This window comes from Aulonocara sp. 'chitande type north' Nkhata Bay, linkage group LG9 (genome assembly GCF_057382095.1).
Source record: "Aulonocara sp. 'chitande type north' Nkhata Bay isolate Kocher_YH1m ecotype deep benthic linkage group LG9, A_spYH_male_GT1.1, whole genome shotgun sequence".
Classification (NCBI taxonomy): domain Eukaryota; kingdom Metazoa; phylum Chordata; class Actinopteri; order Cichliformes; family Cichlidae; genus Aulonocara; species Aulonocara sp. 'chitande type north' Nkhata Bay.
In genome coordinates, this window is record NC_141352.1 from 17,724,525 (window position 1) to 17,751,355 (window position 26,831).

Sequence of the window (26,831 nt, forward strand, 5' to 3'; positions counted from 1 at the left end):
ATTTCGTCTAAATCCTTTTCTAATATGAGTCTTCCATCTCTGCCTCCTTAAACGTTTTTCCAACTCCCTCACAAAACAGAACCTAAAATACTTCCCATAGTAAGAGGAAAGGAACGGTGCAGTGAATTATTTATAAAGTCTGTACTTTAAATGTTCTGTAGGAGGACAGACACACAGGAATTAGCACAAATATAATATTTTCATTCTCTCTGGAGAAGAGTAATGAATAAAAAGTCACCTATTTTTCTTCTTGCAGTAGACCAGAAGCTTGTCGAACAAGAAAAAAATCCTCTCTTGTATGTTCCCAGCTGAAATCTTCAGCAGGACACCCTGCATTAGCATCTCCGTGCATGTGTCTGTGATATTTGAACCCTGGAAATGGACAATGGTGCAGGAAAACCCCCCCCCAAAAAAAACAGGTGAGTTGTCATTAACATGCATGAGAGACGTGGGAATTTGTGCACAAAGTTCAAGTTTTAATTTTAAACTATAGTAAAGTATATAAACTGTGGCATTTATCATTCACATATATTGTCTGAACAGGAGGAGGGACTACAGAGCCCAACTTTTTCCTCTTCCCACTCTCAGGGGTCTGTAAAAACACCCCCGCTTCCTCACAGCAGATTGCTGTGGGATTTTAAAAACGCGCGGCCGTTAATAGCCTCTACAGAACAACATCCCGTCCAGTCCAACCATGTGCTGCACTGTCACGTCTGGTCACCAGATTGGTTGGGGTTCCTGCTGCAAGTGATAAAGTGTGCTGTCTTTTCCCCTTACCTTGCCTGCTCTGGGAATTTATGTACCACGTTTGATCAGCCCTCCAGAGCTAAAAATAACCCCCATGCGCACAGAGGCGGAAAATGTGCTCCCAACGGAGACACGGGCGGGCCAAAACCTATCCCACGTTTCCCCCCCCCCCCCCCCTTCTTTTCCTCCCTTCCCTTCTGCTGATCATTTTTCACTTTTCTTCCCCTGCTCTGTTCTTCGCTATCTTTTATTCCTTCCTCCACACTTTTCTTTTTAACTCTCCCACTCTTTCAAGGGCCCATGACCAGATGTTAAACTAATTTGCAGCTTTTCAATGTGTGCGCACCAGACACAGAAAGAGGTCTCGGTCACTTGAAGGGGCCAATGGCAACATCACACCGGTCCAGATTGTAAAGCAGCGTGTCCTTAATGGAAGAACTGACACTTCCTCTTTGTGTTAGACATGCTTTTAACAGAGCCTCCATCCTATTCACTTAAATTTGCACTTCTTTTGCAGCATTTTTCACTTGTTCTTTATATTAACCGTGCTCCATAGAAAAAGCTTCACACTTCAAACCCTCAATCATCCGTTTCATCCAGAATTCAAGCATCTACTTTCATAGTAAGACAATGACTCATAACAATTGCAAAGCAGGATATGCCATTAATTAAGAGGGAAAAAAAATAAAGCATTAAGTGGTATTTGCCAATTACCTCGAGAGATGAGAGAATTTTTTAAGCTAAGGAAGCCAAATCAAGCAAACTCTACAACTCAAGTACATTTTAAGCATGCTAATTAAACTAGAGAACAGAATGTGAAATGAAACTTGAAACTACAACCCTCTAGTCTAAAATTAACATATTTTTATAGTGCACAGTGACAAAACACAGACACATGCAACACTAACCAACTGGCAATCACTACCCTGACGAATGCTGGCAGCACACAATCATGGCGACCACTTTGGGCCACAGCCCTGCTTCTCAAACGGGAGGTGAACCTGCCAGGATGCCCCGAGGGTAGCCAGCAGTGAAGCGGGTCAGCGCTAACAAGCAATCATCCCAGGAGGAGGAGCAGAAATGGAAAAAAAACAGCGGCTCTCACAATCACTCCTCATCCCACTGAAATACCTCAAAAACACCCACACAGAAAAACAAGATACAACCATCACTCAGTTCTTTCTCCCTCCACCTCTCTTCTCTCCCTCTTAGTTCCATCTCATTTAGAGCCGGAGAGCCTGGCGTGCAGCAGTCGCAGGACCAGCTCCAGAATGAGCTAATGTTTACAATTAATAAAAAGTACTGAGGGGAAACTGCAAAGTAGCTACAGCCAGGATTATGTTGAACACAAGATGTCACCCCACCCAAAAACTAAGCCTGACTCTGATTACGCTATTCTTAGATTTGTGTGTGGTTGTGTGTCGCTAAAACCTGTATAATGGCCTTACATTGAGGTTTTGGGTTGGATTTAAACTGTATTAATGGATCCACTATTGAAGTTCCTGCCATATATTTTACTGTAAAGCAAAACACTCGCACTAAAAGGCATCCAATAATACAGCAACTCTTTAAAGTTGTGGGTGACCATAGAAAAAGTAGAACAAGTCAGTCAAATGCAAGAAACTCTAAACATTTTAGTCAAAAAGCCTGTTTTCTATTTAGAAACAAATATCTGTTGCTGCCTGAAAAGGCTCTATCAACACTGCAGCATGTCTGTGTGCATGTGTGCTGGAAGCCTTAAGGCCCTTTCACATGAAGCCAGGTCAATTACATAAGTATTCTGCCCTCTTTCTGTACAATTACCATCTCTTTTTACACTTTTTCCAACTGCTACGACCCCTTATTAAGCCTACCTACGGGGGGGAAAAATAACCCTACATACAAAGAAGTGCAATCTACCCGATGGTGATCTGACTGCTCACCCCAAAGCATGACGTCTTTAACTCAACCATGCAGAAGAAGTATGGCTATTGTGAATACAAGTCATTGTTCCCGGCGAGTATGCGAAAGCTTAAAAGGCTACACAAGTCAGGCCATGTGGAATTCTTGCTGGCACAGGGCTGAGTAACTTTAAATAAGTCATGACTTTCAGCTTAAGTAGTGAAAGCTCAGCTTAGGACAAAAACAAAACAAAACAAATCCCCAAAACTCTGAAATACAGCAAGACGTTAAGTTAAAGTTAATGAAATAAATCATTAAATATGCTTTACTGAGGCTCACCTCCCAGCCCTCGATATGCGACTGCCATTCCTCCAAAATCTCCAATTTTTCCATCTGTCTCTTGGCCTCATTGATGCTGGAGCACACCTCTTTCATCACCTGCAGAGACTCCTGTACCAGAGCGTAGTCGTTGTGCTTCTTCGGGGTCCTCTTAAGCAGCTCCTACGCATGTACAGATCACACAAAATGTCACATAATTTCACAGAAAAGTATAATTAAAGCGACGCAGTTGGAAGAATAGCTGGCAAATATTGCTCCATCATGAAAAGCACTTCACTTTTCACTCTCTCGTGGTTTTTGAGTTTAGTGGTTTAAACCCTTCTGCTGAAATGCCAATCTCATAATCTGTAGTCTAAACACTGTGTTTTAGCATGTCAGCTACTATTAGTGCACAATTTACACTCTTCTGGATGTATTGGTGTTACTTTACGGCCCTGGCAGCTGAAAGACTTCAAAAACGCAACGCATCGGATTACCCCCTTATTATCATAACATCTCTGCGCATATGTTGGTGGCTGTTTAGAAAGCGCCTGGGAGAATTAATAGATCATAACAAGATAAATGAATAGGGACAGCTCAGATCACCAACTCAAACAAGCCTTTGAAAATGTATTTCATTTCACTCACGTTTCACATTCAAAAATGGAAACTTCAAAACTAACAACCTAGAGTGCCAGTGTGAATGAGCCCAGTCAAAGTGTCTGAAAGCGCAGCTGGGCCGCGGAGGTGATGATAGGCCTCGTGTTATTCCTGCAATGTGGCTGTGCCAGGGAACTAAAGCAGAGACGTGTCAGAATATGAGGCCAGTGTTTCATTAGCAAGGCAGAGGTTGATGTGAATAGGATGGGACAGCCCTAACTAATGACTAGGTGTGGTTGGACGAAAAAGAGGGGAAGAAGTTGCTCTACAGAGGTGGCGCATGGGTGTGGTATCTCTTTAACACATGGTTAGCGTGCACAAGACTATACTCACTCTGAGCAGCAACGGGTACTTGCAAATCCTCTGAATGGGAGCTACCAGATATCCCTCCAGTGGGACCTCTGTGTTTTTCCTGCCTCCCAGCAACATGTAGTTCTGGTGGGATTGAGAGGAGAGGATAACAGAGGAGAGTTAAATGAAATATGAAACATTGTCAGAGAATTCGTACTAATAATAAAAAAAAAAAATAACATTACCGGTTACGAAGTGCTTTAAAGCTAGTAAAAGGTAAGTATGAATGTTCCAGCATACAGATTCATATATATAGTGTTACATTCATTGCAACATACAACAAATGCAACCAAGTATTTGAGAAAGATTATGAAGAAGCTAACCTATAAAATGAGTTTTCAGCAGTCTGTTCAAGCAGGCTGTTCCAAAGTCTGGACGCTACAACCTCAAAAGTCTCCAGTTTTAAAATAAGAGCGCCGAACAGTTAGCAGGTATCAAAATACATTGAATGCATACACAAAACTTTATGTGTTAGCATAAATTAGCAAAAAGCTGTGAAAATATTTTCATCTTCAATAAATTAACAAAATGATACAGAACTATTTAACAGCTGATTATTTCTTTTAAGTGATGTAACCATTACAAATGTATTTGTGCCATTAGCTAACCATTTCGATGTTTAGCCATGATGTTATCTTGCTATTTCAACTGTTAACCCTCAGAGTTAGCTAACATTTAACTTACAGCTATACTTTTAGCAAAATTACTGACAACTTTTTTATTCCAAATTCAAGCTAGCTGGCTGTACTTCAGCTGTGTTTGTCTATGACTAGACTTTAGCTAAAACATTTCAACAGTTAGCCATGAATTTAGAAAGCTATTTGAAACACATAGCTAACTTTCCTACTCCAATTTGTTCAAGTCCTGTCAATTCTTTCATTTTAATAGGTGAAGTAATCTTTCAAACTACACTTTAGTAAGAAGTATTTTCTGGGTTATTTGTAGCCATGTTTTGGAATCACGACACTACCAACACTATCCACAAACTATAAGTTTTACTTTTCTCCCTCAGCATGACAATTCATGTGGTAGATTGCAAATTATGAGGAAATATTCAATCACACCTTTCTCTCACCTGAAATTTAGAAGCGGTACTGCTGAATATAAACACTAAACCAGATTTTATTGCTGTCAGCAGGCCAAAGGTTATAGTGGAGGTTATATGGAGTGGATATCCCCATCTTGGTCACTGTAGGGTCTGGGAGATGACCTGAAGTATATAAGCTCATGGCGGACTGGAGCTTGGAGGGTAACACGAGACCCAAACGGCCCTGATGGCAGGCTAGGTTACCAAAGGGTCAAGGCTATAAAGACCACAGCAGATCAGTGTCGGTTAATATCTTTGGCTAAACTGCCTCCTTAGATTAAAGACACCAGTTTTCCATATAGTTGTATATAGTACATGCATGTGCACATTTGTCTCTCATCCTATCAATTACACTTTGAGAAAAGGTCATACACTTCCCCACAGACGTCTCCAATCAATACAAGCAGACCTGCCGTCATACTCTAGGTTTTCTAAGTGTTTAACTCTTTACTGGAAGAAGGCGTCGTCTTTTCATCGTCTCCAAACACAGGGTGTGATGAGATGCTTATAACTGTCACACACAAAAAAAGGAGCCAAAATTATTAACAGAGGATAAAACTATGATTGGGGACCTGTGCATAAACAGAGAAGAAAAATGTGCACATTTTTTGACCTCCCTAAACACAATCCAGCAGTGGGAACGTAGTCAACTTTGTTCTCGCAACACGATGCTCCCCTGTGGAAGTGAAAGTTTCTAAGAACGTCGGAACAGGAAGTGGGAGTCAGCCCACGCACAGGGGCAGAGCCACATCAGCTGTCAAACAAACTGGGACACAGAGTAGAGGGTTTTACACTGTCCAGCTGCTATGTGTGGGTGACTGCGTGTTTGTATGCCTAGGAGAGTGTGTAGTGGCCCTTAGAAATCACCTCAGACGCTGTAATTGTTCCAGAAATCATGTTTCTGTTTTACCAAGAACTGAAACAGATTTGTCAGATTTAGGCTTGAACTTACAATTTAATTGTTACTGAACCTAAACACATACATTTTTAAGACTGCTTACAGTTTCTTCAAATGCACAAAGGTTCGGAGTCTCTTCTCACCAGTAAACATGTCCTGACATTTCTGATCTTATTGAGCTCCAGCAGCAGCCTCTGGGCCTTCTCGTGGTTCCCGCAGTATTCGTCATAAATCTGAAAACGGCTCCTCTGCAAGAGCCAGAAAAAGTCAAGGTGAGAAAAAAAAAAAAAAAAAAAAAAGGGGGGGGGGGACATGTAAGGAGCAGAAATTATGGTCAGAAAGCAACAGAAAGAGGGCAACAAAGTCAAACAGAAAAATGGGAAAGGAGAGGAGGGCATCAGAAAACAAATGAACCCAGACAGGGCAGTAAAGAAGACAGGAAATCTGACTGCAAAATAAAGAAAGATGAGAGAGAGAAAGAGGCAAACTGACTGGAGAGCACATATATATAATTGAGAAGATATAAATTATTCGTCCCACTCATCACCAAATACATAATAGTGATCATATCCTGCCATCTGCCTTGCAGCCATGACCGACAACCTTCCACCAAAGCCATTCATATGACATCCATACTCATTGTCTTTCGCAGCGGGCCCAGACCACACAGCCTCTAAATCACTCACTACAAAGCAGCAAAAATAGTACGCAGTCTTCAGCCGTGCTGCTGTGCCGCAGAAGACGAAGCGGGTGATCTGAAGAGACATAACTGTCAAAACAAGCGGGAGCGCGTACAAAAACAGAACTTTATGATTAACTTTACAGATCGCCCGACTCGAATCGTGTTTTTGAGGAAGACTATTTACGAACACCCAAATTGTTTATGTTCTGGCCTTGCGATGGATTGACTGATTCCAATGCATTCCCAAAAGGAAAGTTTTCAGCCAGCATGAACTAATGTTCAGGCCTGAGTCACAGAGGGAGTTGCACTGCCCAGCTGGCTGGCTTTTTTGTATTTCTGGAGTAGATTGTAGTGATTTGTTGGTGCTATAAAAGTTTCATGAAAGAATTACACAGAGTAGGAAACTCTGAAAAATGCTGCATAATACATTAGGCGTGTCTAATTTGTTTCATCTCTATGGACACACATGACTGCTCATGACTGAATTATGGTCATAAGTTTTCAGTATATCCCATCTTGCTAATGAGGTCATCATGTCATAAACCTAAATGTACCACTTATACTGCCAGGTCATCTCTCTTGCACCTGTATGAGCAGCAGCTAGATGCGACTGACAAACTCGCCTTATCCCCAACAGAAGGACGCTCAGATTTATTAGACTTTGAAGACCGTTATACACCAGCGTGCCTCAAGGCTTCGCATCAAAGAACTGCGATATACAGCGGGAAAGAGCAGTATATCAGAGCTCTATCAGGCATATCGCACATGTGGGCACTCTCACCGCGAGTAATCCAAGGGAGTTAAATTGACAACACGTGGAGCACGTCGGCATAACCGTGCACCGAAGCCCCGACAGAGCGTTTTTTCCCCCCCCCTTTTTCAGATCACACGCTCCAGTGAACTGAGGAATATTACGAAGGGAGGTAGCATCAATGCGTTGAGTTGACATTCAATTTGCAGAAGCACGAGTTGCACGAGTTACGTACAAAGTGCAAGAAGCAGCGACCGATTTCATGGTGAGCGTGAGGGTCGGGCTGCAGGAGGTCCTCCACCATGGACAGGAAGTCTTTGTGAACAGCCAGAATCTCCTCAATGTTAGAGAATAAGACCTAAAAGAGAGAGAGAGGGAGGGAGAAAGAGAGGCAGAGAGAGAATCAATACTTTGGCATATGCTTCCTCTTATGGTCGGTGGTGCTTTGATGGCCACGGAATAAAAAAAACGAGGTTTCTTTGTAATGAGTATCTTAGCTTAAGATCTCTTTGATATTTGAATTTCAAACATAATTAGAGATATTTTAAAAGAAAGAAAAAAAAAGGAACACAATGTTAAGATTTGTTGTGTGGAAACTTAGCCTTCATGTGGTGTTGACTTCTGCCCTTATTTATGTCATTTTTGTGGCGATATTAAAAAAAAAAACTGTGCTGGATAAGTGAAGCGAGTGAAATGAAACCAAAGCATGAAAACCAGAAGTCTTTCATGGGCGTTCTAAGGCCAGAATAAACTTAGTAGCTAGTGATACCAAGGAAAAAAGGAAAAACATCTGGGCAAATCCGATCGTTGCGTTTTCATTTTGGAGCACTCTCAGCCGCTCGGTGGCATTGCAGCTGTCGGCCTTTGCAGCGATGACCCTTTTCGTTATCTAAAAACCCCGTCAGCGTGTTCCCAAACAAATCAGAACATGAGGGGACACGTTCCAAAACACGGGACTTCCAGTAAATATCCAGTGAATGCATGTTTACCTTCAAAAGTAAGCAAACTCAGAGAAGAAACGCTCCCACTGTGAGAGAGCATCCTTTATTATCCTCCAGCTGGGATAATTTAAAAATAGAATATATTTACAGCTGCTTCCTGGATCGCCCACTGCTTCTTCTACAGTCCAGAACTTGATGCAAGTTCAGGTTGAAAGAACCCCCACCCCCCTCCCAAAAAAGCTTAATTGTAAAATGAAACTTCCCAACTGTTCACGGGTAATGCCCCTGAGTGCAGTGTCAGAGCGAAAGACTGCTTCTCACCTTCACCGTTTCGTCTGTGACATTCTTTTCGATTTTGGTGGCTGCGTACTGATTGAGACGATGCAGGAACACCTGAAGCAGAGCAGAAAAGGAAAACAACAGTTAACACTGTGGAAACGGTCCCACAGTAAATTGCTTTTTGGCATTTGATCTCTTGAACCTTAAACGGGCTGAATAGAAGACAATATTTGAGGCTTTCTGTGTGCAGCTGCAACTCTTCACAGCCACAGTAAATTGGTAACCTTCACAATGGACACCTGATATTGGCGAAATACAATCTTTACACTAAATGGGGGGGAGGGAAAAAAAATTGCAGCTCGTGGTATTTCAAAGGCAGCGTTAAGTGGCTTTGGATGTGAATTGTAAAGGCCAACAGTGTGTGAACTGAGATGGATGGAAAGTGCTCTTAACTTTCTTCAGTCTCCGAGGACACTGGTTCCCAGGCTGCTTTGCTGCATAAGCGCCCGACAACCCATTTAATGCTTCAGGGAACTTTCTGAGAATGGCAAATTAAGAAGGTGTGCTTCAAAGGTAGTGCTAAAATGGGACTAAGGAGAAATTAGTCATTTTCTGAACTCTGCCTAAGGGAGAGCTTTTAAAGACGAAGACATCCATCAGTGGGTACCAGGTGAGAATCTTTACGTTTACTGCATGTGTGCAGTGCTTGGGATAGGGTTTGGCAGAAAGCGATCCACCTTCAATTTGCTGCATCGTTTTCATTTTGATGGATGCTCGTATACAACTTACGGGAAGCTGTGATGAAATCAGAAGCAAGGCTGAAAAATTGAAACTTTTATAAAATATTAAGAAGATGTGAAATTACTGTCAATAGTGCAATTTTTTTCCCCCAAAACAAAACTTTTTCTTGCTGAAAACTTTAAGAGTTAATTAAGCAGCACTCAAGAAATGACAATATGATGAATTATAACTCAATCAATGGCCTGTCACACCAGTCCGAGCCAATGCGACATGGCAGACAAGAGAGACTGAAGTACAATACAACAGACTGACGCTGACATTTCAGCAGCCCATTCATTGGACAGAAAGCAGCAACAGCAGTTCTGTAAACATCAACGTGATCAAACTCCACACTGATGCGCAGTCACCTCAAGCAACAAAAACCTACATCTGTCTTTGCAGTTAACCCTAACCATGGGCATCCGCTTACTGCCCCACCGAGGGCCATAATGCCATCTGTCGCCCACTGCAGCCACACAGCAGGCAGCCTGACCTGAGCAAGCTAACATAATACAACCACAAAGCATGTTAACAGGTTACTTTAATGAGCACACAAGCCAAGAGTTATTCCTTGCCACTGAGATCTAAGTGAGCGCCTGTGACTATAGTAAGCTTATTGAACAGTTTCACTTGATTAATTGTGAACAGATGGAAAGCGGGTGGCGCTAGATTGGTGGTAAAATCTACATTTCAAGCTAATTACAAAGCCAATGTTCTGTTAACCGTTGTAAGAAAACAAGCCAACGTGAAAAAATTACTGAAATCTTTTTAATCACACAGTACTGACGTCAAGCAGCACTTCAAAAGGAAATGCACAAGCAAATGTACGAATCTAGATTTGTGGTTGGAACGGGGGGAAAAAGAAAACGAGTGGGGCCTAAATAATCAGCCTTTTTGTTGTAGGCCAACTTCATGCTGATTACCATTCTGTAGCTGCCTTGCCTCGCAACTCTGCCACTCACTAGCATTAGCATCTGATTAGCAATTCTAATATGTACAAACACTAAGCAGAATCCGTCAGGCATTCGCAAAGGCCTGCCGGGGCTTATAGTGTATGACCTCAGCTGAGCAATTTTCATCAAAACAGTGCTTCCTATCACCAAAGACAGCCTTTATGGAGTATCACAAGAAATAATCTCTATATCTGCAACTCGCTAATTATCCTGCATATCTGCAGTTAAGAAGAGCTCTGCTGCAGAATGTCAGGAGACACCTCGAGATGCTTATCAGATTAAAAAAAGCATGAGACAAAATCGGATTGGACGGAGATAATAAACTGCATGACTTGTCAAATGAAGAAATGTTTTGTTACCATGAAAGGCTTGTGCTAAAAAAAAAAAAGAAAGAAAAGAAAAAAAACCATCAGTCTGGACGTTATTCCTAGAATTGCGGATGGCTCGGGCTCGATTTGTGGAAACGAACATATCTCTTCCGAACCGACTGCCAAAAGTGCCTTGTTGATGTTGTTAAAGAGACTAGCTCTGGAACAGCTCCACGGACAGTGAATGGGAATTCGACTGGCTGAATATATGGACACAGTAACAGTACCCAGGGTGACCATTGCAACACCTAACAGCATGTATCTAAATCGAGCACTTATGTCATTCAAATCCAGTCTCATTTGGTTAGTGGAGTGTCTCTTCACTGCATCTGTTTTGTGGCTTAAAGCTTTGGTTGTAATATTAACAGTTCTTGCCAATATGATAATAATTAGTAGCTTGAAACAAACTGCATTGAAAATTGATTTTATAATAATTTTTTGAAGGTCATTTTCTTTAAACCTCAGGTATAATTTAATGCGAGTTCATTAAAACAAAAACAACAACAAAAAAACACCTTCTCACTAATCTCCTTATTTGCTATTCTTTCCTTGTGACAAGTGAAATGAATTTTTTTGTAGGATGTGTTTTCTTGCAGCAGTCCACTGTGTCTGGGCGCTGACCACTGTTGAATCGCAAACAGACTTCAATGGCTGCAGAGCTCAATGGGAGCCGTTCATGGTCAATGTCATGGCTTCTAAGACCAGATTTAAAGAAACAAGCATAAAAATACTGAACAACAAGCTGTGTTTCTTTTATGGAAGGTCTTTGTGGTTTAAATACTCTTTTCAATCACTACCAGATTTCTAAAAGATACTTTCTCAGAATTTTAGTGAGTAATTTCAATTTTTAATCATTTACCAACTTTTTTTTCTTCTTTCATGAAAATGAAGGAAAAGAGTGGCCTTCAATACTCTCAAGTATGTTAGAGTATTTACTACTGCTGTCAATGTAAGTATGAAATAATGTCAGATTTCAAAACCACAAAATGTCATCAATTAAAAAAGAAAAAAAAATCAGTCTGCTCTTTTAGCCATATGTGCAAATCTCCATATAGGGAAAAAAAAACAAGTCTGTTACATTTGCTGAGATCAGCAGGAGACTTTCAGAGTTTGAGAATTAATATGTGAACATGATTTGGTTTTATAATGTGCTTTATGCCATCATGCATCACAGGTTCTAACTGTGAATGACGTAGTGAATGATGGTCAGGTTAGTGTTGCTTTTTTCAGGAGTGGGACTGTTCCTCCCTATCAGCACATTAAAGCCGCTGCAACATCAGTTGCAAAACCATCAAACTGTGGGAGAGAAATATCTTCAGAGGTGCCCTTCATAGCAAGACTTTCTAAATACTGTAGCTACTGTGGCAGATAGAACCTGCACAAGTTTACCTTTGCAGGGAGTTCTGATGTCAACAATCAGGCAAGTGAATGACAAAAAGTATTTCTAGGATTTATCTGAGTCTCCTGATGCTTTGAATCCAGTTAAATTCTGCTATATTTAGTTAACAATAGTTCTCACACTGAAAAAGTGGTGCTTGGTGGCTTAATGACAACTTAAAAAGGAATAGATCCATCACCCCCCTTCCTACTCATTTTCACCTCTAGCGTTACAGAATCCCGAGGGCTGAGAGTGAAACTCTGTTTCTGACATGATTGTTGATGCAGTGCCAAATCAGAGGAGGTTAAAAAAATAAATAACATGTTAGCATGTACTTTTACTTGTGCAACAGTGTGTTCAAATCGAATACATGCAATGCACTACAGAGTACATGGATGGTATACTATGTATACTTAGCAAAGGGTAGGTTGGTTATTGTTCTGGAGGGCTGTGAGACTGAGGTTTTAGCAATCAGTTTTCCCCAGCGATTGCCATCAACCCCCTGCAACCATTCCCAACTGGATGTGGAAAACTTATTTTTCCTTCATACCTGATGGTTGCAAGATGGCCATGAACTGGTCTCTAAGCCAATGTGACTGGGGCCTTATTCACATGATCCTAGATAATCACCATGATTGGCAAACGCCCCAAAATAGCTGAGAAGTTAATGTCACATGGTTAGTGGTCACATGTCTGTAAAACTTCAATAGAAGTCTAAGGGAAAACCACTTTTTGTCTTGACCACTGATAAACACTTTCTTGCTTAGTTTATGGGCTCAGTCACTCGTTTTGGGTGATACTGAAAAAATATTAAGTCTACTGTGTTAATCTTGGTCCTATGTTTTAAAATCAAGACAGAGTTTTGCAGCCAATGATGACAATGACAATACTCATATTGAGACTTTAAACAGGACTCGAGAAACCAACGGGTGATGCCATGGCAGCTAGGTCCATCTTTTATACCATCGCTAATACTGGCACAGTTTTTTTCTACTCGTTGATGTAACAGATGTAGCATTGTTTGGTATTTATTTGTGTTAAGCTGTCATCTCATGTGTATAATTATTCAGCATTAAATGTGTGGTTGGAAGCACTACGCAGTTTAAAAGTAGTGTACTACATGGAAATGCACCAATAGAAATATATTCAAGCAAAGGTTGCTATTAGGACATACAGTACAATCTTTACGATCCATGAATTTCCATCAGCAGCATCCAACAAGAAAACTCTTAGAAATTGTGTTCCCTCGGGCCCAGGTATAATCACCTGGATTGTCACTTTGATGGCTGAGGGTGGGGACAGCACATTAAAACCCCATTAAAGTTTTCATTATTCTGCAGAGCAGATGGGTGTGATGAATAGTTCGGTGCAATCGCTGCATGTGGCCCTACATGCTATTAATCAGCAAAGGCCTACATGCTGTGGGCCGCAAAGGCACGGTAATGTAAATCGTTGCTTTGCTCTTGCATACAGTGTTGCTCTTATTTGAGAAGTTAAATAATCTGACACTAGGATTAGGAATAAGAAGCTGAAATCAGGTTAAGCAAATAAAAGAACTACCGACTAGACACTTAGACATGAGTGACAGCTCGCTCAATATCTGCAGGAGTCGTGCAGCTCAGATTACACCCTGCGTCCTCTGGACTTCAGTGTCATATACAAAAGTAGAACAACAGACAGGCTAGCCAGAGGACCAAAGTAGTTCAGGACATTTTGTGAATGGATATTATGCAATGCTGTCCCCGCGGCACCTCTCCTCCAGACTGGAAAGATACAATCGGCGGAACTAGCCCCTCCCCTTGTTTATGTTTATCTCTTTGTCAATGAAACACATGTATCAAGAAAAGGAGTTTGTCAAAAACGGAGGTCACTTGCTTCCTCAAATAAGTAAGCTAGCAATGACATGACAGGAGGACAATGACAGACATTCTTGCGCTCCAAAATAAAGGATGTGCACATGAACGCTGTATGTGCCGAGCCAGAGCACATGCTCGTGTCAGAGGCTGCGAAGAATGTGAAGTGCATGGTTGTTCGGCATGCCCAGCAGAATGCGGTGGCAGGGTAGGAACCACAGAGGGGGGGGGGGGGGGGGGGGGGGGGGGAAGAGTGCTTAAAAATAACCAAAAAAAGAGCGAGACAATGCAAACAAGCTGCTCTGATTAGAAAAGCTGAAAAAGCTATGTAGCTGCTTCGATGGTGCAAAAATGACTTTGAATTGAGTACAAAGCTAGCCTCAAACATCTGTTAATCCATTCAAGTTTGAGCCATTTAAAGAGTGGGCAGGAACACAGGGTGTGTTTGATGTATCAAATGGAAAACAACCATTTTAAGTCCTTGAGGATCAATTGGTGCAACTGTAGAACACAAAGCTCTTCCTAAAATTAAAGTGGTGACGCAGCTTTAATAAACAGAGTAAAAATATTATGTGAAGTAACACATCTGTCAGCACAACTTGTGCTCTTAACAGCATTACGCTGCTTTTGCTGTAATGTGGGATCTGTTGCTCACTACTGAAAAAGGTCCAATGGAAGTTCATTGGCAGTGTTTCTTCTGCAGCACTCCAGAAGAACAAATAGGCCTTTCTATGAGCCTATTAGAGAAACTGGCCCTTTGTCCATGGACAATTGGCTGATCTGCTTTGTTGTGGTGACTGAAACAAACGTACACATAAACATCCTGTGTGCACCCCCCCCAAAAAAAAAAAAAAAAAATTATAGGCACATCTCTATGCACTTGTTATCATTCCATCACAATCTGTGATCTAGGGTGTCTCATCAGCAAATAACAAAGATGAGACAAAAGCCATTCAAAGCTGGAGACAGACACATAAGCATGAAAAAGTCCACTGGAGTGAATCACTAGACTGTGACGCTTTGCTCATTAACATAACTGTGTTTTAGAATACAGTGTGTGTGCTTGTGTATATATATTGGATATATATTTCTGTCTACCACCACAGTAGTCTAAAAAGTAAAGCAGAGTAATAAAGGACAGCCGGTAACAATGGTGTGAGCTGTTCAGCACCCCTAGGTAAGCTTTGAAAGCACCTGAGTGTGTGAAGGTGCTGCAGTGGTGAGAAGTGAAGGGCAAAGATGGAAGGAAAGGCAGGAAGAGGCATTGAAAAAAAGAAGGAGAGAGCCTCTTTGACCTTTTTAACATATCTCTGTAGGGAGGATATGAGTATATGTTGCCTTTGCCATTTTTCCCGTGCAGAAGACCTGCTTTTGAATTAAAACAGTATTAAGGGCTAAATTCAGAGTAAATCACCTACACACATGTCTATGACGCACACAAACACACGTATCCACACACCCCAAATTCCTGGCAAGCAAAAACTGAATTTCCTTCAAATACTGACTAGAGACAAACAGTCTCTGGTGCAGAGATCACACTGGGAGACATCCGAAAAGAGAGAAAAGGCTCTTTGTAGCAATTCCCGCAATAAGCCAGGTCCCTTCCTGGCTTCAACAGGTTCTGATGACACCTCCTAGAGGCATCCTGTGCTTCCCATCTCATTAGTCCTCTTTCCCAAGCTGACTTTTTCTCCTCCACTGGGAATGTATACAGGAAACACACGCTATAAATACAACAGGGAATGTTAATAATTCCAACTTGGAAGCAGCTATTAAAGCTCATCTTTACAACTCAATAAAAGCCTCTGGTTTTAATTTACAGCGGAGTACACAGTGAGAATTCATTTTACATGATCTTCTGGTAAACAAAAGTCCTTTTATCTGTATAATATGTGTTATTTTGGGAAGCTGTGTGTATAAGAACTGAGAAACAATTAAAATACTGTAAAATTTGACATTCTCACAACAGCATATAAAATACAGTGGTGTGAAATATTTGCTCCCTTTCTGATTTCTTTTTTTTTTTTGCATTATTGTCACATATAAATGTTTCACATCAAGCAAGTTTTAATATGAGCCAAAGACAGACCGAATAAATACAAAAATGCAGTTTTTAAATGATTATTTCAGTTTTTATGGGCAAAAAAAGTTGTCTAAACCCACCTGGCCCTATAGGAAAAAGTAATTAGCCTCATAGAAAAGTAAAAAAACACCACAATCTAACACAAAGAAATACCTGAGAAACAACATTGTTGACCTCTATCAGTCTGGTAAGGGTTACGATGCAATTTCTAAGGCGTTGGCACTCCAGTGGACCAAGGTGAGAGGCATTATCCACAAATGCAGAAGACTTTGAACAGTGGCCAGCCTACCAAAATGACTCCAAAAGTACAGTTGGTGATCTTTAATGGCCTCCTCATTCAGGAAGCCATAAAAGAACCCAGAACATGATCTGAAGAAATGCCGGCCTCACTTGTCTCAGATAAGGTCAGAGTTCATGATTCAACAATAAGAAAGAGACTGGGCAAAAATTGCGTCCATGGGAGAGGCCCTAGAAGAAAAAGAACTCAAAGGCTCATCTCACTTTTGCCAAAAAAGACATCTTGATGATTCCCAAGAACTTTTGAAGAGTTTTCTGTAGAGTAACGAGACAAGAGTTGAACTTTTTGGAACATTGGTTTTCTGATAATTTGGCATAAAACACAGCTTCACATAAAAAGAACATCATATCATCAGTCCAACATGGTGGAGGTAGTGTGATGGTCAGGGGCGGCTTTGCTGTGTTAGAACCTGAATAACTCGCCATAACTGAAACGGAATCATGAAGTCTGCGCTCTATCAAAAAAATCCTGAAGGAGAATGTATGGCCATCAATTCATGCCCTGAAGCTCAAGCACAGTTTGGTTATGCAGCAGGACAGTGATACAAAACACACCAAAAAGTCCTCCTTTGCATGGCTCAAACAAGTAAAACGAAGGTTTTGAAGAGTCTTACTCAAAGTTCGGACTTAAATCTGATTGAGCTGGCATGACCTTAAAATAGGACATTCATGCTCAAAAACATCCAATGTAGCTGAATTATAACAATCATGCAAAAAACAGTGGGGCAAAATTTCTCAAAAGCAATGTGAAAGACTCTTCACCAATTATTGCAAATGCCTGACTGCCAAGGGTGGCATAACCAGTTATTAGGGTTAGGGAGCTTTCCTGAAAAAGCCCGGAACAAAGTTCTGGCTTGTGAAAGAAATATTAGACCAATAAGCAATGTGCTTTGAGGCATCTCTAAGAACTCCCAATTGTCTGTAAAAGTTAGAAAAATTCTCCACTTTGATGTTATTGCTGTCCTTTCACTGACCCTGGCACCAAGTACATTCATAAACAGCTGGAATGAAGCAATTTATCTAATGAATATGTCTGTGTCCAATGTCTCTGCCTGACTCGGCGAGCTGCTTTCACAATCGACACTGAAGCGAAATGAGCACATGAGCATAAAATGATCCTTGCGGTCATGTCCGCAGAGCTTAATACCTGACAAGTTGTGGGTCTGTTTAATTTCACCCATCGTTGTACTCCAAGTGGTTAGCAAGTTTAACATGTTAGGAAGATTGCGAAATTGGATATTAGGTGGGGAGACTTGCCTCCAGTAGATGAGAGTACGTTTCCAGAGAGCAGGGCTACAATCTCTATGTGCAGTCAAGCAAACCATCACCCACTGATTGCTGGCGATTCCCAGCAGAGGCGCACACACAGCACACTGTATTGATCTCCGAGATGACTAAACAGAATTGTCAGCCTCCTAATCTGTGGCGCGCTCCCAAGCATGACTGTCTCACAGCCCGATTGTTCATTTGATTACCATTCAAACCTTCCAAACCATCTGCAGGAGGCCCCCCTGCCACCCATTTCAGCAGCACTGGCAGGAAAAATGAAACCTGCAGCGTCAGCCTCTCTCACACATGACAGAACTGGACATTTTGTCAAAGGAGAACTAAACAACTACCCTGCCAGTTTCTCCCCAACTCTCATTCTGCCCAACCACAACTGCTGAGTGTATTCCCACCCAAATAAATCTCCTTCCTGACAGGGTTCAGCTCATCATTGCTGCTTTTTGGACTGTTAATGACCAGATCAGAAAGCACCACACTGAAGGAACTCCATTATTTATTATTATTGTTCATAATGTGGTGAAAGTTTTCTTGCCAACAGACAGTACAGATACCAAGACTCTAGCCTTGACTACAAAAGGACAGTGTAAAATTAACATGTCTAATATTGGGGCTAATTCATCCTTCATACAAAGTCCAGCAATTTTATATCTTCAAAAAAAAAAAAAAGAAAGCCACAGAAAGGATGTCTGCAAACAGAACTTATTTAGAAACAGAGAGACACTTGTCTTACAGCAAATCTTATTCAACTGCTTAATTAAATAATTGATGCTAAAGTGGAAATTCCCGTCACGTCTGGCTAACTCTGGTTGTGTACAGAGTCAGAGCCCTGAAGTGCAGGACGGACAGAGACATGAATGACATGGAAAGTGTGAGTTTGAACCACAGAGGAAATATGGAAGCTTGTCTAGACATAGTCAGCAAACACTCCATCAAAAAAGAAAAAGACAAAATCGGATTGGAGAGTGTAGCAGCAAAGAGCCATAGCGTTTGTGAGATAATTGAAGACATGAAAACACATGGCTGGCAATTACTTCTTTTTTTTTTAAATGGCAATCGTTTAATCCGGCTAATGAGCAACATATGAATATTTTGTTTAGTTTAGAAACATGCTTTCATTTTTTCCAGGGGTGTTATCCAAAAGGATGGTAATGCTACGGGCAAGTTCACAGCACTGTGTCTACCTTAATCTCGCCCTTTTGTACTTGTCGCATGCAGGCACCATGTGACAACGCAGCTGGCACAGGTCAAATCACATCCTTCCTTCTCCTCTGCCCTCCCCCCGCCGCCGCCGCAGCCTTCTGAGCTAAGCCTACTCTATGGATTCAGCACAAAGGTTTATGCAGCCCTGACGCCTATGCAGTTAAGCCTCCTGGTTGCTAAGTGGCCGCGTGTACAGTAGCACAACACTGCTTTCCATGGCCAGTGAAGGCATTGGTGGGGGGATTGTATGTGTGTTTAAGCAGGAAACATGCAGCACAATGTAAAGATGGGAAGGTCCAAGAAGGAAGGAAATCCTGCTTGAAAAATGGCCTGAGACAAAAAGCAAAAAGTGCTTTCTGCTGTGTTAAAATCTGCTAGTGGGACTTTACACCAGGTCCTTTTGGAGAACCACAGAAACTTTTTCATTTTTGGATCTGCACTAAAAAAAATCCTAATATTTAGGGTCTTTTTGCAGCAGAAGAGAAACTCTGAGTGCCCTTTCCAAACTTTGGTAAGTATATATTGATTGGTCAAACACAGAAAAAAAATAAAATAAAAATCCAATAAAACAACTGTAAAGGATTAGCTTTTATGGTTAGCCTTTAAAAACAGACCAAGATACACAAGAATGAGCTGAGACTGGAACCCAGGCTTTATGAAGTGCATATTTCCCCTCAGCTTCCAACTACGCATTACAAAGCAAAGTAGAAGAGAACAAGAAGACACTGAAACAGGATTACAAGACAATATAAGTCCACAGCAAGCAGTGACATTGCATTCAATTGGGCAGCCATTGCGTCACTTTCGCATTTCCTATTAGCAGTGCAAATTTAACACAGAAAAAAAGGCTTGGGCATATGCAATTCCCCCCATGTAACTCTCAAAACTGTTTGGTGGACTGATGACAGAGAGAAGGGAAGATCACAACTACAAAGAGACTTATCGAACGATTTGCTAAATCTAGGATGGAAAGGTGAATGCATGAAATGCTTGCCAAAGACACTGATGCTACTCAACACAGCACTGCTCAGTAAAGAGAAGGACAAACCTTCCTTAGTGTTTTAATTGATCTAGGACTCGAGGCTCTTGTCTCTCCAAGCTAATCTTGGCTGGCTAAAAGGCAGATTTAGATTTAAGATATGCTGCTTAACATAATATATTATAATGAATATATTGTTTATACCATATATTGTAAAAACAAAATTACAAAAGGCACAAAAAGTGCCAGCTTGGAGTAGTTTACAGCCAATCAGAGAGAGAATCACTTAAATTCAGGAAGAGAACCTATGAAATTGTTCAGTAATGTGAGAGGTACATCCTTGCAAACACAGCATAAAATGTAGGCCGCTTGTGTAGTGCCAGCAGCGTTGCAATTAAAATGCAAGTGAGCCGCTCCATCAGTTTGGGGGCCTCACAAGGGGGACACAAGAGAGAAGCTGCCTGTATTCTTGGAGAGGACAGCCTGACCAAATCCAATTAAAAAGATTCAAGGAGAACCACGTCTCACCTCTCCCTCGCTTCACTTCTGTCTTCTAGTTAGCCTCTCACAAGCATACGCGTGTGTGTCTGCAAACCTGGATCATAGCTAAATGAAGAAAGTCTGAAGTTTAAAATTCTGCTCGGTGGCGAGGAAACGTGGCTCTAGCCAAACAGCGATCCATAAGTGGAAAAAAAAAATACTCTTCTTTAAAGGCTATCCACGGGTGGAACATGTGCAGCCACCACCTGCTCTGGGAGCAACGTTGAAAAAAAGGAATAACAGGGGTTTGTGACATATGAAAGGGCAGAGTGTATAAGAGGCAGGTGTGGAAGCCATAACATTATGAGGCTATCATCCGCTCTGGAGAAGAAAAAAAAGGAAGTAATTAAGGAATAAAGAGGGGAGCAGTCGGGGGAGATACAGCAGACTGCCTCTCTGTGGAATCGCTTATCACACACTGCAGCCTATTATAGAGACAAACTGATGTAAGCAACAGTAAATGGCTATTGGTAGGCTCTCTGCGTGAAAAACCCAGCCCCAGTCTCATAACAATACAATCCCAGTCTACCAGCATCATGCTGAAAATGCCCCGTCTTGTGTTACGTTTCATACACAACTTTGCTTTTGCACTCTTTGATCCAGCGTCTCCAGCAAGACAACAGCTTTTAACATTTCTGGCTTCTGATCCCTACCACATGCAGTAATTCGCTTTTTAATGTCAATAAAACGTTCATCCCTAGTATGTATTCAATAAATAATACATCTCACTTCATCTATTATTTAACAACAAATACATAAATAAATAAAAGGAACTGCTTAATTTACCTGCAGACTTCCATTAGAGCAAAATATACATGGCATTTTAATTCTTAAACATGGCAGCACTGAACTCTCAAACGCACACGTATACACGCACAAGATTGCGCTTTCACTGTTTACAAGTTTGCTTTCTCATCTGATCAGGATGCACTGATCAGATCAACAGAATCTTCTCTTCCTGTTTCCATCATGCACAAGAGAGAGCTGAATTCTCAAATGACATCCACGGATTATCAGACAGGAAAGGGATGGGAACAGGAGGCTGTGACCTTCGGGGGTCATCTGCTGAGAGGCGACGAACCGCCTCCTCATTCGGTCGGTTATATGTTGCAGGAAAAAAGAAAGGGGAAAAAAATTCCTGGCCCAGCGGCACATGCCAGAGCAACTATCCCAGCCATGTAAATAAATCCAAACCCAGAGGGACCGCAGTGGAGCCTTCAAATACAAATACACAGACAGAGTTTACTTGAATACCTGGGTTTTCTAGGAGCTAACAGCATTTTCCATTAGGATTCATTTCTAACTTCCTGCAGGCGTATTCACATGGAAGACACAAGTGATTTAAAGTGCGGACCAACAACTGCTGCACCTCCAGTCCAGAGAGCACAAGAATAACCTGTATGTTGCCTGTGCACGCGCATGCAATGAGGTTTTTCTTGAATTTCTTCCCTTGCTGATCAACAGTATCTAAGATAAAGGCAAAGGTACGAATTCTACAGCATTGCAAGGTCTAAAAACCACATCTATTCAATTTCAAGTTAGTCAAAGGATTAAAAATGTTTTAAACATTACACTCATATTACTCAGGCCTTTGTTGGGTAAGGAAGGCAGCAGCTAAGGGACCACTTAATGCACTGCAAAGCTCTTTGGAATATATTAAGTTAACTTGTGATCTCCCTCCAGAATTGGGACATGAAAGGTTTCCCCTATTGTAGCTTCTTGCATGCTTCTTCTCTTAAGTGCTTATCATGCAAGCAAATGGCTTTCAGTGTCTCTCCATCAATGGCAAACATTGGCAGTATTTTGTTTGACAGTGTGGCTAAAAAACTGCAGACAAGCAAAGACCTCATTAGAGTCGCTGTTTACATTATGCCTTGATTTGTTCCTCCCATTGAGGCTTTTCTAAGAATGACTATCATTTTATTGGCTCGTAGCTGTCCAAGATAAATACCACTGTCCACCACCACCCACTATCTCTTGCTATAATCGTTCATTATATAAGATAGGAAAGACATATTACGGACAACTTCCCTGAAGCCTTCCTCTCACTGTCGGAATACTGGGGATGTTTAGTACATTAGGAGGAAAAGGTGGTGTTTTAATTCAGGACAATGCCCAATTTAAACTTTCCCAGTAGCTTTAAGATATAATCTACATATTTTCCCACAAGACGTCGGGTAGATCCACACAATAGGCGCATACTATCCTGGGACAAACTGCTCTAATCATCCTTGTTCTCCATGCTGTTTTCCACTACCTTAAAAGTGAAGTATGTGCGAGGTGCATTGTGTTTAGGTCCCACAGATCGGCAGCAACAATCTTTGCTCTTCAGTTCAACTTTGCCTACTGACCGGAGCCTCATTGTTCTCCAGCATTTCCTAACCTCAGAGGAATTCCTCCTCCAGGAAATATGCTTTACAAGAGAAGGCACCAAGCCCAGTTACTCACAGAGACCACCCCCCTCTACCCTTCGCCCTCCTGCCAACATCTGCCCTGTGAGCCGCTGTACCCTTTTCCCTCTCAACCCTTTAGCGATACCATGCGTACACATCTTCAAGGCCTCCGATGCCGCACAAACTGGGCACCTCCAACCTGACCTCGAGACACTTAGACTCTTGGCAGTGGAGTAAGAAAAAGACAAGTATGTGTTTGTGTGATCAGATGAAAGTCTTCAATGTGACCCTTTCTCCACGGGAGGGCTGTCTTTGATCATCCTGAGTGTTTCTGACGATGCCCTCCAGGATCTCCCAGAAGATAAAACCGCTGATAAGAGTGGATCTTTGTCTTCTTCTTATTCTCCTCCTATCTTTTTAATCATTATCACTCCACTAAACCAACTTAACTCACTATTAAGACTCCAGTCTGATGCTTCCAGCATGGCATTCCCAGCCAGAACAGAAAGCCCTTGTAGGGATCAGTCACCTGTGAAATCAATCCCAGTTCCAGCACTACAGGGGAGATAAAGAAGGGGAAGGGGGAGGCTACATTCCCCAACCCCCCATCTCCAGGACTGAGGACACATTCCCCTCATGTAATCACCTCCTCAATTTCTCCACTGATGTGCCACTTCTAAGAAAGGCTCCATCTCCTCTCTGGCTCCTCTGTCCTCCATTGGAAACATCTGGGCGGTGGCGGCGGTGGTGATGGAGGGGTCGGGATGTACACATTCATACATGTGGTCTGGGAAACTGCAGACCACAAAGTGCCCCCTCAACCTTTCTTCACAGCAAATTTCCCACCAAGCTGGGAATGCAAAAATATGGTGAAAGGCAAAAGGGCACAGGGCATTGCATTAAAGTGTTCACCGCCAGGATTAACGTCCTACACGGCCACTTGGGCACATTAAAGCACTCGATAAGCAGCAGTGCACAATGACGACTTTTCACAGCTTTTTGGTTTCAGCAAAATCGCCACATCCTCCTGTCTTTGAAGTCAGGCGTCACTTCATGTAATGCCATTAAGTTGACAGCCATGACTCTGCCGTGCAGAAACCAAAAGTGTTATGCTTTAGTGCAAACCTGGAGTTGTGCTGCCAGCTGAGTGCTAACTCCAGCGGTTTGCATTTGAGTCCACCTGTGCTATCTTTGGCAGAACTCACTCCTGCTGGATTTAATAAGAAGCTGGCAAAGCCGGTGACTAAAATGCCCTCCTCTGTACTTCTTATGAAGTGTGTGGCAAATTGGGTAATTACTGGACTGAACAGATGCTGTAGAGGGCACAAAATTAAAAAAAATGAAGAAAATACACACTGAGTAGAGATACAGATGCCATTTAAACAAGTTTCCTAAATGAATTGCACTTCAGTGACTCTGAAGATGGCAAATAAGCTTTAAGGTAAAGCTGTACACAACATAGAATGATGTACCTAACAGTCCTGGAAACATTTATTTCTTTGTCTTGGTTGACCTGCCATTCATCCTAATGGTTTATGAGGGCCAGACTAACCACTGTGAGCTTAGAGGAGCCCATGAGCAGACTCCGAAAAGGATTAAACATCACAGTGGCTGTGCAGGAACTAAAGCTGTGCCATGCCTCTTTGTGACTGCTCTTCCAATTTCACACTTGCATTTTCAAAGGTAAATGTCTCCATCAGTAGGATGGCGTCACACAGTATTACAGACAACTTTATGGCTCATGTTATGCTGACAGCGCAGCAGCATGCAGGGTTTGTACAGGAGAACGCGCAACACTTCTTGCCCTGCAGGCTGATGCACCGTGCATACTAAACAGGCTTGCTGGTTTGTGTTTATTGCGAGGCTTGTTTTGTTTTTCCCCGTTAAAGTATGCACTCTGAGGGTTCTCTGTTTAAAACCGTTCTCATCACTCACCGAGAGAAACTCGAGCGTCCCGACATAGTCCCGCTCAGTCTTTAAAAGTTCGTTTAGGACGCACACTCGCAACCGCAGCTGTTTCTCCAGGTCCTTCCCGCTTTCAGCTCTGTGCTCACTTCTGCCTTCCTCAGTCATTGTGAGTATATATGAAGTTATTTCCTTCAGGAGTTCACAGCTTCACATCACACGGCGAGTTTTAATGGCAGAAGTGTAAAGTTTGCAGCATGGTCAAAAACAAAAAAAGTCAAGGAGCAACCGGTGCCTGTGCTCTTAAATCCACAAAATGTAGGGAAAAGAGCGAAACGCAGTGTAAGAAGAAAAAAAAAAGTTAAAATAAAAACTTTTAATAAAATAAAAGGTTTCTGAAAAGCAGCTTCCAACAAATTGTGTGACTGACCGTTGTACAACAACTGGACACCACTTAGTGCACCGAGTCCATGTGACTCCTTAAATCTTCATCCTAATCCAGCCTCCCAGCAGCTTTTTACACGGAGGACCAGTGTAAAGGCACCAGCAACACTTGTCCTCTTGGTGCTGGTTTCAAAATAAAACCACGGGCGTTAAGAGGCAGCTAAACGCCAGAGCAGATAAAAATGACCTCACGGTCATGAAGATGCTCTAAAGTTGATCTAACTGCCAGCCAGAACTGCGGAAAGGATACTCACTGTGCTTAGTGTGACTCTTTTCGTGCTTTTAATTTGAAGGAACGCTTAGTATTTTGAAGCCATCTCCAGGTAACTTGACAATCCTTGAAGCATATAATCAAATACACTTCAGATATATGAGATCATGAATCTAAGCTACTAAAGTGCAATCTACGAGAAATCTGCATAATAGTGTATTTATATAAAAGGTGAAGGAACACACTTTTATTCCAGCGAAATTTACTGAGTGAAAAATAGTTTGAAACCCCTCTGATACTGCTGCAAATCAGTGGTCACTTCAGAATGTAACCATGCAATATATAATCATATATTATTATTTAAATTATTTTCATTTTTCTACTTGTGATACAGCTCAGTAGTTGTTTAATGGCATAATGAATTTCAGTCATAACCCTTTGACTTGTATCATTAAGTTTTAAATGAGCTCATCACTACTATCTGTGAGCTAATAGAAAACGTATTGCACAGCCTGCGTACACCATCGGTTCTTTAAATCAGTGTTAGCTTTTGGTGACAGAAAGGACAGAGCTGTAAAGAGCAGCTACATGGGACACGATAGCCCTGCACACACCATGTGTTTTAATGCATTTGCACATTTATTATTCTTTAAGCTTTCTGTCTGAGCACATTCAGTTTAAGATAAATGGTTTACACCCAGTCTGAAATCTCCCTCGGCTCTTAACCTCTTTACACAGACTTGTCTAATTCTTGCCAGCTGACATGTAGGGCAACCAGCGGGCTCTGATATGTGCCTGTGTCCGGTCAGTTTCTCAGTGATGCTCCAGCTGTGACTGAGAATCTTGAGCTTTGTTTCATATTCTTTTAAACATTATTGCGTGCACAAATATGGCTCTGATATGGATTAATGGATAAAGGGTGTCTTTTACTTTGAGGGTTTATGAGTGAGCTGTACAAGTGAAGAAGATATTTAGAATTTATCTGCCAAAATATAAAAAAACAACAGTAAATTTCACTTATTAGAGGAGTAGCTCATCACTTAAAACACACCATATAAACTGTCTATCAAACATGTGTATGGATATTTTAGAGGACGGGCATGTATGGCTGACCAGAGGGCAGGAACTTTGGCTGACAGAAGCACCCAGATGAATCCAGAGACAGGCAGGAGCATTTACTGGGCTTGGATTTAGCCAAATATATCAAAACGTATTGAATAACAACTCATGATTTAGCAGGACAACAGACTACCGGACGAACCAATCAAAAACCAGAGACCTTTTCAGGGTTACTGGCCAGTCAGTCACCTGATCTCAGGGCGACTGAGCAGCATTACACTGCAGACTAAAAGAGGCTATAGTGAAGGCCTCGGAGTCTCTGTGGATGTTTGTGACAGAGAATGAAATATGATGCATTAATTCACTCCTGAAATTTGGGCACACTAAGATACAAAACTGCAGGCAATGATAAAATATTAAGAAGGTGAGGAAACAAACAAAAAACAACACCAATAATAACAACAATAAAAAAAGATGTGAGTCTACAGAGAAAGACAAACTTCCCC

General features: G+C 41.7%; 1 protein-coding gene across 4 annotated transcripts in view; it reads right to left on the reverse strand.

The window, feature by feature from the left end:
- prex2 (phosphatidylinositol-3,4,5-trisphosphate-dependent Rac exchange factor 2) overlaps positions 1–25,096 on the reverse strand; it is a 91,503-nt gene extending 66,407 nt beyond the window's left edge. For 2 of the 4 annotated variants that reach the window (XM_086306174.1, XM_086306173.1), the window contains exons 1-7: positions 24,642–25,096; positions 8,638–8,709; positions 7,611–7,733; positions 6,086–6,190; positions 3,940–4,041; positions 2,968–3,129; positions 239–372 (exon numbers count right to left, since the gene is read on the reverse strand). In XM_086306174.1, coding sequence (XP_086162300.1) covers positions 239–372; positions 2,968–3,129; positions 3,940–4,041; positions 6,086–6,190; positions 7,611–7,733; positions 8,638–8,709; positions 24,642–24,779 — 836 coding nt within the window. In that variant the 5' untranslated portion in view covers positions 24,780–25,096. Of the gene's footprint in view, positions 1–238; positions 373–2,967; positions 3,130–3,939; positions 4,042–4,280; positions 4,304–5,032; positions 5,176–6,085; positions 6,191–7,610; positions 7,734–8,637; positions 8,710–24,641 lie in introns of those variants that run through there. The other 2 variants (XM_086306177.1, XM_086306175.1) reach the window with 2 other exon arrangements.
- Between the last annotated feature and the right edge of the window lie 1,735 nt (positions 25,097–26,831).